Source organism: Salminus brasiliensis, chromosome 13, assembly GCF_030463535.1.
Source record: "Salminus brasiliensis chromosome 13, fSalBra1.hap2, whole genome shotgun sequence".
In the NCBI taxonomy this organism is placed as follows: Eukaryota; Metazoa; Chordata; class Actinopteri; order Characiformes; family Bryconidae; genus Salminus; species Salminus brasiliensis.
The window spans coordinates 35,772,036-35,790,808 of NC_132890.1; the positions used below are offsets into that span (position 1 = coordinate 35,772,036).

General features: G+C 42.1%; 1 protein-coding gene across 1 annotated transcript in view; it reads right to left on the bottom strand.

Moving 5' to 3' along the window:
* trpc6b (transient receptor potential cation channel, subfamily C, member 6b) overlaps positions 1–17,411 on the bottom strand; it is a 31,898-nt gene extending 14,487 nt beyond the window's left edge. The window contains exons 1-5 of the mRNA XM_072694755.1: positions 17,250–17,411; positions 7,461–8,226; positions 3,516–3,701; positions 3,144–3,308; positions 1,156–1,372 (exon numbers count right to left, since the gene is read on the bottom strand). Coding sequence (XP_072550856.1) covers positions 1,156–1,372; positions 3,144–3,308; positions 3,516–3,701; positions 7,461–8,226; positions 17,250–17,386 — 1,471 coding nt within the window. The 5' untranslated portion in view covers positions 17,387–17,411. The remainder of the gene's footprint in view (positions 1–1,155; positions 1,373–3,143; positions 3,309–3,515; positions 3,702–7,460; positions 8,227–17,249) is intronic.
* Between the last annotated feature and the right edge of the window lie 1,362 nt (positions 17,412–18,773).

The window sequence follows — 18,773 nt, forward strand, 5'->3', positions numbered from 1 at the left end:
CTTTAAGTTGCACCCATTGCTGACACAGATGCTGCCTAATGCAGGCGTGGGCTAGTAGAGGGGTATAAAGCCCCCCAGCATTGAGCTGTGGAGCAGTGGAGGAACTGTGTTCTCTGGAATGATGGTAGTGGAGCTCCATCTAATACATTTGGGATACTGAGTTGGGGATGATGAATGATGAGGTGGGGTGGTGATCATCATCATCATCATCCAACATCCTGACCTCACTAACGCTCGTCACTGAATGCAATCTAGTATTTACAGCAATGTTTCTGATGTCGGCTGAATTGTGTTTTAGAATATAAATGGACAAAAGTATTGGGACAGCTGCTTACTCATTATTTGTTTCTTTAATCAAGGGTATTAAAAGAGTTGTTCCTGCTTCTGTTGGAGTAACTGTCTCTACTTTCCAGGGAAGAAGACTTTCTACTAAATTCTGTAGAAGCATTGCTGTGAGGATTTGATTGCATTCCGCAACAAAGGTATTAGTCAGGTCAGGACATTGGATGATCACTCCCGCACCTCATCCCCAACTCCCAAAAGTATTGGATGGAGCGCCACCATCATTCCAGAGAACACAGCTCTTCCACTGCTTCACAGCTCAATGCTGGGGGGCTTTATAACCCTCTAGCCCACGCCTGGCATTAGACAGCATGGTGCCAATAGCTTTAGGTTTATCTGCTCCAGAGAGTCCTATTCTATTGGCAGTACTTCTCTTCAGGGAATAGACATGCTTTGTGTGTGCATTTGCACATCTGTGTCAGCAATGGGTGCAACTTTAAGTAGCTGAATGCATTTATTAGAAGGAGTGTGCAAAAATATTTGGACATATAGTATATATATATATATGAACAGTATGGGCCAGGGAGTGAGCATTAACCTCTACATACAACAAAAAAATCATTTTCTTTATAAAAAGGTCAGATATAGATCCTTTAAAAGCAGACCTTTCATTTCTCCTATTCATGGTGGCTCTCATGCAACTCTGTCTTATTATAACCTTTATCCTCCAGTCCCAGAGGGCCAGAGCACTGCAGTTTAGTGTGTCTTTTCAGCCAACAGGCTTCCAGTCCACTTCTCGGAGCCGCCAGCTCAGCTAATAATTGTGTAACAGTGCTGATCTATAGTGTGACAGATCCAGAGATTATATCTCACCTATAACCCAAGAAATGATGAGCATTTCCATCCAAGTGAAAGGGGTGGTTTTCATCCGGAACAGCTGGGCAGGGTGGTCATGGACGGTCATGTTTGGAAGGAGAGTCGTCCCCTCGAACCGGTCAGCAGCGTTCATCACCAGCAGGCCCAAAAAGATGGTAAACGAAGCTGCATGGGCCACAAATTTGAGGAAGGGCCCGCGGATGATCTTCCCTAACTGTAAAGCAGATAGTACAGATATTAAAGTCATTCACACAGGATCAAAGATGATGATCTGATGATCGAAACATTAAAATATTATTCAGTGATACTTCATCTCACATAGTTAATCCTGCTTTCCTGTTCCACTGACTAGAAATTCTTCTTCTCATTCAAACTAAAAACTTACACTAAGCTTAAAGGGGCCATATCTTATTCTTCATAAGGGTCTCTTTTAATGTCTGTGTGAGTTTATGCCTGAAACTGCGTAGTTTATTTCCACCCAGCCATGTTCCAACCTCTCTTTCTCCCATAGAAAGAAACAGCTGGGTTTTTTTTACAGTGCCTTTACAGCAAATGTATGTAAATTACCTTTGTTCTTATTGGCTGCCCTGTACTGTGCCTCATTCAAAGAGCAGTCCGGGCTGAAACTCTCCTTGTAACTTCAGGCTTGAATAAGCGGAACTAAATTGTTGGATGTATGTAAATTATAATAATTTAAAATTAATTTAATTTGTTTTATTATAATAAAATATCCTTTAAAGACCCTTTAATCCAAAATCTAATCCTAACCCTCCTTAATCCTTAACACCAGTCCTAGTTCTACACTCCTAAAAACAAAGGTGCTGCAATGGGTTCTTTGAGCAATGCCACAGAAGAACCACTCACCTAACCATTACATCTCTATTACACACACTATAAGTCCAAATGTTTGTGGACACCTCTTCTAATGAATGCATTCAGCTACTTTTAGTTGCAGATGTGCAAATGTACACACACACAGAGCTTAGGACTCTCTGGAGCAGATCAACACCATGACCCTATTGGCACCATGCTGCCTAATAATGCCAGGCGTGGGCTAGTAGAGGGGTATAAAGCCCCCCAGCATTGAGCTGTGGAGCAGTGGAAGAGCTGTGTTCTCTGGAATGATGGTGATGGGGAGGAGCTGGGGAGTTGGGGATGATGAGGTGGAGTGGCGATGATTATCTTACGCTATTGTCACTGAATGCAATCAAATCCTCACAGCAATTCTCCTCCAAAATCTAGTAGAAATCCTTCTAGACAGTTACTCCAACAAAAGCAGGATAAACTCTTTTAATATCCTTGATTTTAGCAGAAACGATGAATCAGCGGGTGTCCCAATACTTTGGTCCATATAATGTAGTTCTTATATTATATATATATAAACACTATCCAAAAGTGGCACTTTTATTTTTAATTATAGAGTGTACCCCGCGATTATGCAGAGCAACATACAGTTGAATTATGATACACGGGTAGAAATAAGGATTCTTACTGGTGTAGGCGTTGTTACCCACTACACCACACAACTAAGATCACTCAATTGAGAATATGCAGATCGCCTGACTATCCAAATGCCCACTTGTTATTGCCACCAGTAGTAAACACATGCACATGCAACACATGATTTTAATGTTATAATGTTATTATGATTTTAATAATTGTATATTAATAATTTATCTATCCCTTAATTGAAAGATCACTGAAATAAGCTGAACAGTTCTGTACATGCAAAATATGGATTTTTAATATTTGATCTATAGCACTTTACTAGTATATATATATATATATATATATATATATATATATATATGTACTGTACTAGATCTTTGCAGGAGGTACAAAATCCTAACTATATATGGCATTAGGGTAAATCTCCCGATTTGGGCACCGGAGGAAGAGAAGGTGAAATTCTTAAACCTGAAAGACAGCATGTCCTTATATAGACCTGTCCAGGCTACCACAGGCCCAGGCTAGCACAGACTGACCTTGCTTGAGGGTGCTATCCAGTAGAGCAGGGCTAAGATGGGCAGTCCAACGGCCACCCCGAACACCACTAACAACTTCACGGCTGTAGTCTGTTGCCGGAGCCCAGACAGATTTTCATACCAAATGGAGAGAAGCTGCTGCTGGCAGTTTGGATGGGCTACAAACTGTGTGGGAGACGTTGGAACACACACGGATTCGTCAGAGAAGGAGTTTATTCAGTACAGTGCATGGAAAATGTCAACACTGTTGGAGCTGTTGCTTAATTTTCCAACATAAACTGAAAGAACACATTCATAAAGAAATAAAACAAGGTGTCTAAGCACCTCCATAATAATAACTGCATTATTACCATGGCACCTGACTTGCCTTACCTTCTTAAGCTCGTATTTGATGGCCAGTTTTAAGCGAATGAGGCTTGGTCGGCCTGTTGAGGCAAAGTTGTCGTTTAATTCTGCGTCTCCGTTCAGGATGGCCTCCACCTCTTCTGTGTTCCTGCACAAGTCCAGAAGTCCCACCACAAAGTCCTTGCATTGCATAGAGAGCTTCTTATAATCATTCTGTAAACGAAAAGAAAGAGTGTTTATGTAAATACAATGCAATGGCTATACAGAACTTCCCCCAATTTTTTAAATGAAGAAGTTCATATAATTAAAGTTACCAGTTCATGCAGACCATCAATCGACAAGGTCACGCCTTCTTTAAAGTCACAACAACCAACACAATTAAATAACGCCATCTATTCAGCCTACCTCAGTTTAGCCCCGCCCATTCATACTGCAGCTCTCAGGAGCGTTTCAGCTCTGACTGCTTTTTGAATGAGGCCAGCCAAACACAACAGAGTTCATACATACACCAATCAGCCATAACATTAGCACCAGGTGACAGGTGAAGTGACAGCCATCAATGATCTTCATCTACAGGGGCTTCATCTGTCAAGAGATGGGTCTACATATTAGGCAGTAAGTGAACATCTGAGACAAGAATCTGAGACACTGACAAGAACCAAACTGTGATGTTCTAGACGACTGAGACTTGGGGGCCCATGACCCCATCACTGGTTCACCGGTTGTCCTTTCTTGGAGCACTTTTGTTAGGTACTGACCACTGCATACCAGCACTGAAGAACCCGTTCAGAACTGAGTGGAGGCTAATGCTAATGCTAATACACACAGCACATTCACCCACTATAAACCAGTTAATACACACCGGCAGACCAACAACCACAGATACCAGTCCAGAGTGTGTACCACTACACACACACACACACACACACACAGGAAGTGATTAGACTGCAGTGTTGTAAAGGAGCTGGGAGCTGATTGGTCAGGGAGGAGATCAGACTGGATTATCAGATATTAAACACAATAAAACATCATTTTAAGAAAAGTCTGACTAAACTAAATCAGTCAGTCCAGAATGTCTGATTATAGAAACTGATATTAATAACAAATGAGCCGATTAATCAGCAGCTCGTCTGATCTAAACTGTGGGGCTGGATTATTTATACACACACAGAGATCAGATCGGATCAGATCGATATCGACTGATACTCAGCATTAGGAGACTTGGATCGGATTGGGGGATCTGAGAGAATCTGGTTGATCTGATTCTGCTGCAGAAGAATCGACAGGAGCTGAATTTCAGATTTCAGATATTCAGTCCAACCCTTTGATTCAATAAATTAAAATATAATAGTTTGGCACATAAATCATGCTGCAAATAGATACTGTCTGAGTATCAGACACCTCATCGCAAAAGGCATCTACCTAAACAGTCATAGCATGTCACCTGAAAGTATTAACTCACCTGCCAGAGGCAAAGCTATGTTTATGAAAAGGATTTGTCCCCCATCATAATTCAACAGCATGGGATCTGAATCCCCTGCAATGTGATTATCCGCATGGCACCTCAAACTGATAACCTCTGAGAATTCAGCATGGCAAAAAGCCTCTTACCATCTGTTTATGAAAGAAGCTGCACTCCAGAACTGAAACTCTATGCAAATATATGCGTTCAGAGTTGGAAGCTGTACCACCCACATTTGGTCAAAGGCTAGACTTTATACTGGGCAAGGCTGCGTCCACCCACCTCACTTCACACTGCTCGCAACCAACTACTTGCGTTACCTGCACAGCTTCAGCGCGTTTGGCTGCATTACCACTGACTGCTCTCCACAGCAGCAGCAGCAGCAACCACATCTGTCTTCAGGGATAATTCATTCAGGTTTGAACACATTATCCGAAGCATCACAGGCTCACACTTCTAGACGCTCTTCTGTTGCGCCACAAAGCCGAGGAAAACACAGATCACTAGGTATCTTAGTGCAGGCTAGAAAAAGTAAGTGAAGCCTTGGATTTAATAACCTGTAGATCCCCATTTAGAAGCAACCACCTCCACCAAACACTGTAACATTTGCACAATGTTGAGGAGGAGTTTCAGACCCTTCCTCCCTGCAAATGATTGCAGAGTGGTCTTTAGGTCTTTCAGGATTGCCCATCATGCTCTTCAGGTGATCTTAACAGGACGAGCACTCCAAGGGAGTGTAGCTACAGTGCTGAATCTTCTCCAATTTGTTGACAAATTGATGCACACCCAGGTCTTTAGCAATGCTTTTGTAGCCTCCAAAAAGCTCAGGTCCTCTGAGAGTTGTTGGTCTCAAGACCAATTGCATGGTTCACACTAAGCAATCTTTCTTGAGAAGAACAGGCTGGTCAGTAACAAATCCACAGGTGTTTCTGGGGCTGCCACTTAGAACAACGGGTTGATCACCTAGTCTAGTTCTCAACATCAGTAATGCCGAGTTCACACCATACGATATTATCCCTGATCTTCCGCTCGCTGACAGGTTTTGGAAGTCAATGAGAAAAACATCAGGTAAATCGGTGATCGCTCAGGGCTCAGAAATCATCTCTAGCTCGCTGTAGATCTAGCAAGGTAAATATCTGGACCTGTCAGCGAGTCGAAATCCTGTATCACGACCAGGTCATGACTGACAGTGAGGGTGGTGTTGCGCTCTAGCCAATGAGAACGCAGGCAGAAAGGAAAGCTGAGGAAGAAGCTAAAGGACTCCCTAAATCCTATCTATTTCTATCTATCTATAAATCTCCTAATCTATTTCTCAACCGCCACCAATGCAGCCATACAAATGCACTCAGATGCCAATGCCGGCCAGTACTGCAGTGCAGTGGGCCATCTACCCACACTGGACAGAGCAAGGCCAATTGTGCTCCCTCTGGGCCTGGTTGCTGATGGCTAGCAGCATGACTGGGATTCGAACCAGCGATCCTCTGGACATAGTGACAGCGCCTTCTTCCGCTGGACCATTCGGGCCCCATATTAGGCAAATACATGACAAACAGGTCATGCTTTTACACAGGCTGCTTTATACAAAAGGAAAAATTGCACAGTTCTAATTATCCATAACATATTTGATGACATCTGACGGTATTTGGCCAATATCCTTTATTTGCAGCCCTTGCTGAAACATCAGACATTACAATAACTTGTACTTAATGGCTGTTTTGGCTGGAAATTAAATACATATATCAATGACAGTTGGCATCTGACTTTTGCACCATACTTAAGGTGTTTTGATGCAGTGCTCAATAAGTATACAAAGTCCAGAAGTAAATACAAAAGTAGCCTCATCCATTCACGCCAGTGTAGCAAAAAAATCAATAGCTCATCACTGGTGGTCCCTTTTTTATTGATTGACAGGGTGGTAGGTGGCTGATAAATTGCATAGCAACAGATGGGGTACAGTCAGTAACTGTACACCTACAAAGTGCACCGATACTATATGGACAAAAGTATTGGGACACCTATTCTTTTTCATGGTTTCTTCTGAAACCAAGGGTATTAAAAAATAATCTATCCTGCTTTTGTTGGAGTAACTGCCTCTACTGTGCAAGGAAGAAGGCTTCTACTAGATTTTGAAGCATTGCTGTGAGGATTTGATTGCGACATTCAGGATTTTTGGATGATGATCATCACCTCACCTCATCCCAACCTCCCAACTCATCCCAAAAGTATTGAATGGGATTCAGCACCATCATTCCAGAGAGCACAGTTCTTCCGCTGCTCCACAGCTCAATGCTGGGGGGCTTTATACCCCTCTACTAGCCCACGTCTGGCATTAGGCAGTTAGGTTGATGTTGTTTCTCTGCTTCAGAGAGTCCTATTCTATTGGCAGGACGTCTCTACAGGGACTAAACAAGCTGTGTGACATCTGTGTCAGTAGCTGAATGCATTTATTAGATAGGGTGTCCACAAACATTTGGACATAGAGTCCAAAGCCTCCTATTAGATTCCCTTACCTTAAATTCTTTCTCTATATTGGCCAGGACAGCCAGCTCATTGCTTAGCTCCAGGGCAGTCAACACAGGGTCTTCACTGGACAGCGACAGGTAGGCTGGGCTGGCCAGTCCTTTGTAGGCATTGATGCGGGAACGGGAGTGGCTGAAGGAGTCATGCCTCTGGTGGTAGATGCAGGTGTTACATTTGCAGAAGTAGTCATGGGGCCGCTCAATTCGAGCGCCCCTCCGTAACAGGATGTGTACGATCTCATACTCGTGGCAGTGGGAGGCCAGGATGATGGGTGTAATGTCATGGGAGAACCGCGTGCCATCCTCATCGTAGGCAAAGAAGTCGTCACTTGTTTCAGATTGGAGGGGGCTGTTGGTCAGCTTGGAAGTGTCAGCGAAAGCCTGGTGCGCCAATATGGCTTCCACTATCCGGATGTAGCCTTTGCTGATGGCCAGAAGCAGAGCGTCCCCTATCCTGGCCAGGTTCTCCTTCTTCAGCAAGAGCTCCGTGACCTCCAAGTGCTCATTGGCAACCGCCAGCTGCAAAGCATTCTGGCCCATGTAGTCCACGCAGTTGACATTGAGTTCGGGCAGTTCCTCCAGCATCCTACGGACAACGGGGATGTTCCCGTACTCGGCCGCCTCGAGGAAGCGCTCTTCGGTAACCGACAAGCTGTTGCAACGGGCGCTGAACATGTAGGCCGGCCCCCGCATGGCCAGGCGGCGGCTCTTGGCCAATGCCTGCCTTTGCATAACTCGTCTGTCAGCATTGCCCCTCCTATTAGGACAGAGGAAAAAAAAGAAAAGCCAATGGATCAGTTACAGAAAGGTCACATTGTTTTAATCAAAGCCGTTGTCACTTTGACAGAGCAGAAGAATGACTGCAATAACTTCCTAGGCCTCTAAAGTTCAACTGCCTCTGAAACGTCTTAATTTCCTTGGGAAAGACATTTAAAAACGAATGTACACACTTTTACACCCTTCAGCTCACATTTAGTGAACAAGCCAAGACATTTGGTGTTGGCTATTTTCCGGTTTAATGCACTTGTTAATAGAAAGCAGATGTCTGAAAAGTGTAATGTCTACAAACAGGCTGCCTGATGTCTTGTTTTACGATAGCTTTAATTAGGTTTTGACCAAAAAACACACTTTTAAACCCATTCATGGTGGAGGGGGACATGCAGGGTCCTGTCAAATGTCCAAGTGGACACCCCTTCTAATGAATAGATCCAGCTACTTTATGCTACACCCATTGCTGAAACTGATGTGCACATACACACACACACACACACACACACACACACTCACAGCTTGTCTAGAGATATTGTCCAGAAGTCCCCAGACAATAAAGGCAGTGGTGGAGCTCAGCAGTTAGAGCTCCAGGTTATTGATGAGAGCTGTGGGCTGTGGGTTCAATATCTGGGCCCTTAATCCCCCACTGCACGGCTGCTCATTGGCGTGTATGTGTGTGTTCACCAAGCCAGGGCCAAATTCCATCCATAGTGGCCAACACACAAAGTACCTGACAAAGTACTTCCAATAGATTAGGACTCTCTGAAGCAGACCAACATGAACCTTTTGGCACCATGCTTAATGTCAGGCAGTGGAACTGTCAACTGTCGCTGAATGCAATCAAATTCTCACAGCAATGCTCAGTAAAGCCTTTTCTTCTCTGGAGAGTAGAGACAGTAACTCCAACACAAACAGAATCAGCTCTTTTTAATAAACTCGTTTTCAGACGGAACAATGACTGACTGAATGGTGTCCCAATACTTTTGTCATATAGTTATGTCATATTATTATTGTCAGTATAGTCACGTACTTTATCAAATCTCAAAAATAGGTTCACTGATGACTCTCCATCCAGCACCACTGTAAACCATAACAAACACATGACTGTTTTTTTTTTATCTCAGCCAACAGATGAAAACTTTCCTTTAAAGGAGCTCCGCATAGGGGTAGTGTACAACCTTTTTATCAATGACACCCACATCCAAGCTAAATATTTAGGACTGCACACCTTAACTGTCAAACACTGGCTTCAAACCTTCACATGAGGTCATCTGAAATGGCTAATAAGGGTGTCTGTATGATACACTGCTGTCTAAAAACATGGATGCACCTTTAAGTCTGAATTATGCCATTTTTATCAACAGTAAATCCAATGAATTTACAGCTCTGGAAAAATTTAGGAGACCACTTACTTTTTTTTCTTAAATTAGCATCTCTACGTGTTCAGCAGACGTTTTATTCCAGGTATTTTATCAAGCAAACCTGAGTTAGCTGAATTTACAGACTATGAATGGCATAAAGTCCCAACAGCAATGTGAAAGATGCAAAACCAGGAGCTTTTCTATTGGTCGATTCGTCATGAGAGTTGGACACAATGTAAAAAACAACTCAATTCAATTTAAAATGAAGATACGAGGTTTTTGCGTGACATCGGCAGTGTATTATCAATATGTTATCAATCAGTTGGCTTGATTTTGCGTGCCAGCAGTGGTATATTCTTCAATTTTGGCGCATTTTAAAAGTATAAAAGCAGTTAGAGCTGCTGAAGTCGCCCAACAGCAACGTGAAAGACTAGTGGAGAGCCGGCCGACACATGAGAGCTGTGATTGGCCGTCGAGGTTATTATTTCAGCATAGTGATTTCTGAATGCTCTCAGAGTTCAGATATTAGCACTGTGTTTAAATCTGAATAATAACTTCTTTACATCATAATTATTATCATCATTTCTCTGCATTATTATTTGAGCAGTTGAGCAATTGTCATTTCTTCAAATAAATAAATGCTCTAAATTTATTGAAAAATAATATTTTTTATTTTATTAAACCCTGGTAAGTCAGATCCAGATGTGCATGGGTGTAAAGGCAGCTCTAATTGTCAAATAACATTTTGATTAATACAAACAAAACAGACAGAAAATGAAACTCGAGATTTAAAGTTCAGGTGAAGTCATTATTACAAATTTCTCCTATGGTATTACCTTCTGTTCATTACGAATCATTACGATTTAAAATTAGCTGATGAACTGATCTAGAATAAACTGATGAACTGATCTAGAATTAGATGATGAACTGATCTAGAACACGATGATGAACTGATCTAGAATAAACTGATGAACTGATCTAGAATAAACTGATGAACTGATCCAGAATAAGATGATGAACTGACTGAGAATTAGCTAATGAACTACTCTAGAATTAGTCAATGAACTGATCTAGAATAAGATGATGAACTGACTGAGAATTAGCTAATGAACTGATCTAGAATTAGCTGATGAACTGATTTAGAATTAGCTGATGAACTGATCTACAATTAGCTAATGAACTGATCTACAATTAGATGATGAACTGATCTACAATTAGCTAATGAACTGATCTAGAATAAGATGAGTAACTGATCTAGAGTTAGCTGATTAACTGATCTAGAATTAATTTTTATTTTATTTAATTGCAAATAAATAAATGCGCTAAATAGTAATATTTATTTTTGGAGTTTAGAGGAAATGTTGTCCATGGTTTATGAAATACAATGCAAATATTAATTTCCCTAAAACACCCTGTGTATAAATAGCAAAACCTGAGAAACTCAGAATGTAGGGTGGTCTCTTCATTGTTTCCAGAGCTGGTTATAAAAGGACACTAAACCAAAGCCTAGCTGATGAGAGGGGGCATGGTTTCTCTGAGCGGAGTCTGGCGTATTGGCAGTACTTTATTAATACACTCTGTCCCTATGAAACAAAAAGTAAAAATACTGAGGTAACAGCCACGCTGCCGGGAGGTGCAGATGTTCTCTAATAACTGCTTCCCTGCTGGTTGATGGCATGCACACTTTAGAAGGCAGCATGGTGAAGGGCAGTGAGTCAGAGAGCGCAGATTTCGGAGGCTGATGGCGCAGAAGGGAAATGCTCCAGCTGGTTGAGTCACTGCTAATAACCTGCCCTGTGTCCAATTACCCACCAGCATTCTGGGTCCAAGTGAGGCCATGTAGGCTGGTCTGCTCATCGCTGTGACATAAGTGCTGCTTCTCTTTGTGTGTGGCATTCTCAGCGGGTGTTCGGTCTTCAGGCTTCGGGTTCACTTTCAGTGGAAGTCAATGCAAAACCAATTGCATCTTGGAGCTTTTCTATTGGTCGATTCGTCTTGAAAGTTGGACACAATGTAAAAAACAACTAAATTCAATTCAAAACGAAGGTACAAGGTTTTTGCATAACATCGGCAGTATATCATCAATGTTATCAGTTAGTCGGCTTGATTTTGCGTGCCAGCCATAGTATATTCTTCAATTGTGGCGCATTTTAGAGCTCCTTATCGAGGTCATCAATCACTGACAACAAATCGCATGATCAATTAGTTGGCTTGGCTGAAAATATAGATGGCGGAGATGCCCTGAAAATCTGGAAAAGCTTCACTCTACGTTTTTTAAAAAGCTCTGTTGTACGATATTTAAAAGAGAGTGTACGACTGACCCTCAGTAAAGTGAATAACTGCTGTTAGGCTGTAGTAAAGGGTTAAATATGGCGGGCTGAGGCTGACGTTTCAGCTGTTTTAGCCATTCAGAGCCGGGGTAGAACCAAAGAAAGGGGTGTGGTTCACTGCTGGGGGGCTCTACACCCCTCTAGCCCATTCATGGGGTTAGGCAGCATGGTACCAATAGGTCCCAGAGAGTCCTATTCTACTGGCAGTCCTTCTCTACACTAGACAAGCTCTGTGTGTGTGTGTGTGTGTGTGTGTGTGCATTCAGCTATGTCTGAATGAGAGATGGGTTATTTGCAGCATACAGAGTAACAAATCCCTGTTAGAAGGACATGTGGCTCAGTCGTCACCTTCGAATGACTTCATTAGGTTTGACATGGCGAGGCGGTACTACTGCTTCCATCCAGAAGGCGACCGTAAAGCTGTGATTGATAGGTCCTCCCACACACACACACACACACACACACACACACACACACACACACACACACACACACATGCTGTCCTCTGTGTTAATGAAAACCATTCCAGACAGCTTCTCCAAACACTAAATCACAGTTCACAGAACCCTGTGAGATTACAGCTCTCTTGCACAGTGATTATGGCTCGTGAATGCGGTGAAGGTGGTGGATGAAGTCCGTTTACGCTGGATTTTGTCTGATAAACTGATAAATTCCTTATATTTTACATATTTCAGAGAAGGAGTGCCAAATACATACGCCTCTTTTCCACTGTAGGCTTCATTATTACATTATTACAATAATTATTCAACTAAAAACTACATTATAATAATGATCATATTGTTATTTTAATGGTTTTGTGTCTTATGGTCCTGTTTAGGTGTATCAAGTGTATCAATAAGATTAGAAAAAAAGGTTCTGGCCATTACTGTGTTCTTAGTCACAAAGCAGTTCAGTGGGATGGCTCAGTGATGAAGCTACTGGCTGATACACTGTGTTTGTGCTGCCTTTTGTTTTTATAAGACAAAAGAACAATAAAACCAAAAAAAACAGATTCACTGACATGGTCAGCAAATGAGTGAAAGCAGTGCCATTCATCATGCCATAAATGTCACACCATCTGTCCAACAGCTGCTGGATGTTAGACGGTGGGATTTGCATTAGAGATGCACCAACTACAATTTTCTTAGCTGACTCCAATTTCTATTTTTTATAGATATGACTGGCCGAGTTTCTGTCTTTCTAAGAATTATAAATGACAGCATTTGTAATATGTTTTGTTATTTTTTGTATTAATATATATGTATATACATACATTATATGTCCAAACGTTTGTGGACACCCCTTCTAACGAATGCATTTAGCTAATTTAAGCTGCCATAGACGTGCCAATGCACCCACACACACACACACACACACACACACACACACACACACACACAGCTTATGTAGTGCCGTTAGAGAAGTACTGCCATGCCCTAATGCCAGGCATGAGCTAGAGTGGTATAATGCCCCCAGCATTTTTTTTATTAATGGTATAATATATATAGATAGATAGATATTGTAGATTAAGCACAGAAGCTTTTGAAGCTTGGAAAGCCTGTGCCACAGATCACAAGAACAGTGATGTGGTGGTTAAAGCCCACTTGCTTTGTATTTTGTACAATAAAGTAGGAAAAAGCACATTCTTCATAAAAGAAAATAAATACATACAAATACATATATATATATATATATATAAATATGTATAAGTTGAATCAATGGCTGAGGCTACTGCTCTTTCCTAAATACACCCACAATTCAACCAAACACCCTGACCAGAGTTTTCCCTCCATCCAGTTCAACCATGTTCAACTCCAGCTTACAATGTCCATAGCCCCCCCCCCCCATTGTGCAATTAAGGGTCAATTTTCAATAATCTGTAAGTAATATTGTTATTGTTTTTTAATTCTATTATTTATATTGTGTATATATTGGTAATTTATCTACGTTTTTGTATCGTAGAGTCTTGCTATCCCTTTTCTGCTGACACTGAGAATCTTATTATCTTATCTAATCTTAAAACTCTGCCCATCATGTGTCATTATAACGGAGCGACCAATAGTACGAGAGTTAAACTGAACAGGAGTGAGCGCAGGGCTGAACGGTGGGACAGATTTACTCATGTTTGTGATCAGAAAATGCTAAACCTGCTTGTTTCAGAAGAAACAATGAACGAGCAGGTGTCCCATTACTTCCGTCCATATAGAACATGCTTACACCTGGCATTAGCAGGCTTTTTGGTGATCGGATCACGCTTGGATTTCACTTGTCCAGATAAAAAAGCCAGGTGTACACACCTCCATGTTAAGGGCAGGTGTGAACAGGCCCACAGTGCATCACAGACACTGGATGTCAATCCAAGATCAACCAGCGCAGCTCAACAGCTGCGTTTGGGTCTTGCTGCGCTCTGAATGTTGGCGGTAAATGAATTTGGACCATCCCTGGAGGTTCTTACCACAGTAACTCGGTTAAGAATCACCAGCCAGGCACCAGCCGCTTCCATTACTCAGCTGCATTAGCCTTGTAGCTCCAGGGCAAAGCTTAGGAAACCAAGTTAACCTTCAAACACGAGGTGAAGAGAACAGTGAATGGAAACGTAGGCCCGCTTCGTCCAGCGAGGACCGCTTGGTGTCAGAGGTGTAGTAGTGCTGACCAATCAACCAATCAATTTCTGAGGAAGGCTGACGATCGCTCAGCGCTCTGAGAATGCCCTAAAATGTCCAAAAGTTTGTGGACACCCCTTATAAGGAATGCATTCAGCTACTTTAAGCTGCCATAGACATGCAATGCACCCCCACAGCTTGTGTAGGGCCGGTAGAGAAGTACTGCCATGCCCTAACGCCAGCCATGGGCTAGAGTGGTATAATGGCCCCAGCATTGAGCTGTGGAGCAGTAAAACTGAGGGATGAGCTGAGGAGTCGGGCGCTCTTGTCGCTTATTGCAATCAAATCCTCACAGCAATGCTCCTCCAAAATCTAACAGAAAGCTGTCCCACTGCCTTCTGAGATTACAGTGGTGTGCTTTGCAACCAATGGCTGAAGACTACGTCGCCTTTCAGCCTTTTATATCCTCTTACTGTCCCCAGAAACACCGTTTATGTCCGTGCTCCTGCGTGGAAGCACAGAAAGGGGATGTTCTTGCCAGCAGATTACTACAAAAGGAGAAGTGAGTCACAGGTGGACTATTCAGACACACACTTGCCTGCTAAAGACGCTACAATTCATGCTATTGATCGCCCTGCAGCCGGCTAACGAAGCAATATGGTCTGGGTTAATGCCCACGAATTGGTTTTCATTTTTGCTGCAGTAAAAGTCAGCTTTATGCCTTTATGTGTAAAGGAGGTGTGCGACTTTCCAGACAGTTGATGATGCATATCTGGCCGGTGTTACGTAATCAAAGTCATTATAAATTTACTAAACACACCAGCATTTTTTCATTTTCATTATTTCATTATTTTAATGATCTGAACAGGCGTAACTGCTAAAAACTTCTCATCACTGGAGAAGAAACACTAAGAGGTTATAAGGAAACCAATCCAGTAACCTGCAAAAAACAATGACCATACAAGACGGTCATTTCCACAACATTAGCATCTACAGTGGCTTCATCTGTCGAGGGGTGGATCTACATATTAGGCAGCGAGTGAAGAACGCTCAGTTCTTGAAGGTGATGAAGGTGATGAAGGAGGTAAAAATGGACAAGTGTAAGAATCTGAGACACTCTGACAAGAACCAAACTGTGATGTTCTGGACAATGACTGGGTCAGAACATCTCCAGAACATCAGGCAGGTCTTGTGGGATGTTCCCTCCCGGTATGCAGTGCAAAAGACAGGATGACCAGTGAACCGACGACAGGGTCATGAGCACCTAAGGCTTATTGATGCTCATGGAGGTCCCACCAACCTCACAACTCACAGAACTTACCCTCTGGAGACCCTGCGTCCTCATATGGGGACATTACATGTCTGCTATCTACAAACCTGCACCGTGATACATTTTTTTTAACTTTTTCCCTTTGGCCTCATTTCAGGACTAAGCTCGGTTTTTATACTGGTTAGGTCCTACGAATCCCAAATAGGAGAAATTAAAAATGCACACCAAGCAAAAATCCAGGTCTCATGGGGTTAAAGGATCTGCTGCTAACGTTAACGTCTTGGTGGCAGATATGACAGCAGGACGCCTTGAGAGGTCTTGCGGAGGTCAGATCTGTTGTGGCGGCACAAGGGGGGATGTACCCAATGTAAGGCAGATCAGATTTGATTAATCTGTGTATTCACAATTCACAGATCTCTTTTTAAATGTTAAACACATTATTTATTTTACATATAACCTTTATTCTCTATCAGAGAGTATGACTGAAATGTCTGGTCAAGTCAAGCCAGATATACTTTTGGTCATCTTCTCAGCAGCCTTGGGCCAGAAACGGACTAATTACTGATTTAATCATGATCATTTAAATAAGAGCAGATATTGCAAACAAAGCGTGGCCTTTGTAGAAACCATTCAAATCTGATTTAAAAGTGCATACCGCAATTTCATGATTGTATGTATTTACAGAACTGTGTCCACTAAGCCTGTCAGACACAGGAACAGTTTACACCCTCAGGCCATCACCATCCTCAACAGCTGATCACCATCATCAGCTACAGGCCACAGATCTTACTGATAAACTCTTACTATCACTCTTATCCTACAGTTACTGCATTACTGCACCATTACTCATCTCACACACGTCTAGACTGCTGTATTTACACAATATTTAATCTGTACAGAGCTGCATACTGCTGTTCTGTGAATAACACTGTAAAGCACACTGTATAGAAATGTCCTGGTGTAGTCTGTGTATACTGTGTTTACTACTGTTCCCTGTACGCTGTGTATTGTCTGTAAATTATATATAGCTGTATATTGTTAATACTAGAGAGATGAACATACTTGGCAAATAAACCTGATTTTAATCTGATTTATAATGACTATGTGCTCAAATTAACTTTAGATTTAATAACTACACACATACATATGTTAAACACCACTTAAGAAGATTTGTGAAAATTGTGGCCAGAAAAAAAGGTAACAACTGGCTGGCCAGTCTGTTTTTTTGTTTTTTTACTGCTGGATGTAAACAGTGTTGAATGCCATGCAGCCATTATTAAAAATGACCATACAAGTCTCATCAAAGCCCAGCTGGTAACTTACTGTTAATTATATTAGAGAAATACAGGCTACAGTGGGTCAAGTGGCTTGTCCGGTTATTTACAAACAGGGCACGAGGTGATAAGAACAGACAAATGAAGGATGAAGGAAAATGGTGAACTCACCGCAGGTAATACCCCTGGTAGACTGAGTTTCCCTCCTCGCACTCGGTGTTCATTCGTAGACAGTCTTCATCCACACTGCTGGTCGGGAGAGAAGTTTCTGAAGGGCAGCGGCCGGTGAGGAACACCGGTCTCCTCATGACTTGGAAAGCGCGTCCACAGGCAGATCCACCAGCCTGTGGATTTCTTTCCCCACCCGTATTCCGCCAAATCCCACCTCATCTGCACGGATTGGCTTGTAGTATCCCACTCTTGCACCGGGACTGGCTGGGGGTTCATATTGATCATAAATCCACCAATGATAAGAATGAACTACTGGTCAATCACGTAACGGAGGAGGTGGGGTTTAGTCGGAATACGGGTGGGGAAAGAAATGACGCTGGAAGTCTTGCTATAGTAAAGCTCGGACCTCACTGTAGCATCCCAGGTGACCTTCTGCAGGTATTCACTGTTACCTTTTTTTTTTTTTAACTTTTACATCATTTTGTTTCGATATTAAATTAGAAAATAATATAAATAAAATAAATAATTCGAATTATTTATTGGAAATTACTCACACACTAATAACAGGCTCATCCCTGATTGTTTTAATGGGGAGGGATTGGGAAAGCAATCATGTATGTAGGCTTTTAACATTGATGGATTAATAAATCCAGTATCGTGAGCATGAACTCCACAGCCCCTCCTCACACACACACACACACACACACACTCACACACACACAGCTTACCCGCACATATTGAACACTAACAGTTCCCAAAGCCAATCTGGGGGTCTCTTGCTCTTGTGCAACACACCTGGCCTGACCCACCACAGGAGATTTTAATTAATTAGTTAACGAGGTGAATAAGGCAGGAAAGCACATTACAGTAATTAAGTGTCAGCAGTTAATTTACAGTATGGATGCTGTAATTCATCCAGATATGCTCATTACAGCACCTTTACCTTTACCTTTATAGCTGTTTTTTACATTTACAGACGTGACTGGGAGTGACTTTAGAGTAAAGTAGAGTTTATTTTATTTATGCTGGTCATTAAAACTGCAAGGCTGCCAATAACCCTACATGCATGTATATATATATATGTGTGTGTGTGTGTGTGTGTGTGTGTGTGTGTGTGTAAATGAGATGAAGATGGAATGAGATGAAGAAAATAGAAAAAAAATAATCAACAAAAACTACAAAACTGCAAGGAATGCTGGGAAGCTCCGCCCCTCCCCCATTGTTTTGTTCAGACTACCTTTGCAGCTATGGCATTTAGCTGAGGCTCTTATACAGATGGACTTACAAGGTTTCTCATATTACAGAGGTTGGCCAATGTAGTTTTAGAAGCCTGGCCCTGAGGAGCCCTACCTCTTATCCCCAGCCACTTTCCCAGTATAACTTGGTGTTTTTTATTTACTATATAATATATGATATATTAACATATGGTTATGATATATAACCAATTTGGTGCTTCCAATTAACCCACCATTGATAACACCCCAAACCCCCCCCCCCCCCCAGCACTAGCAATGCTCCCAACGG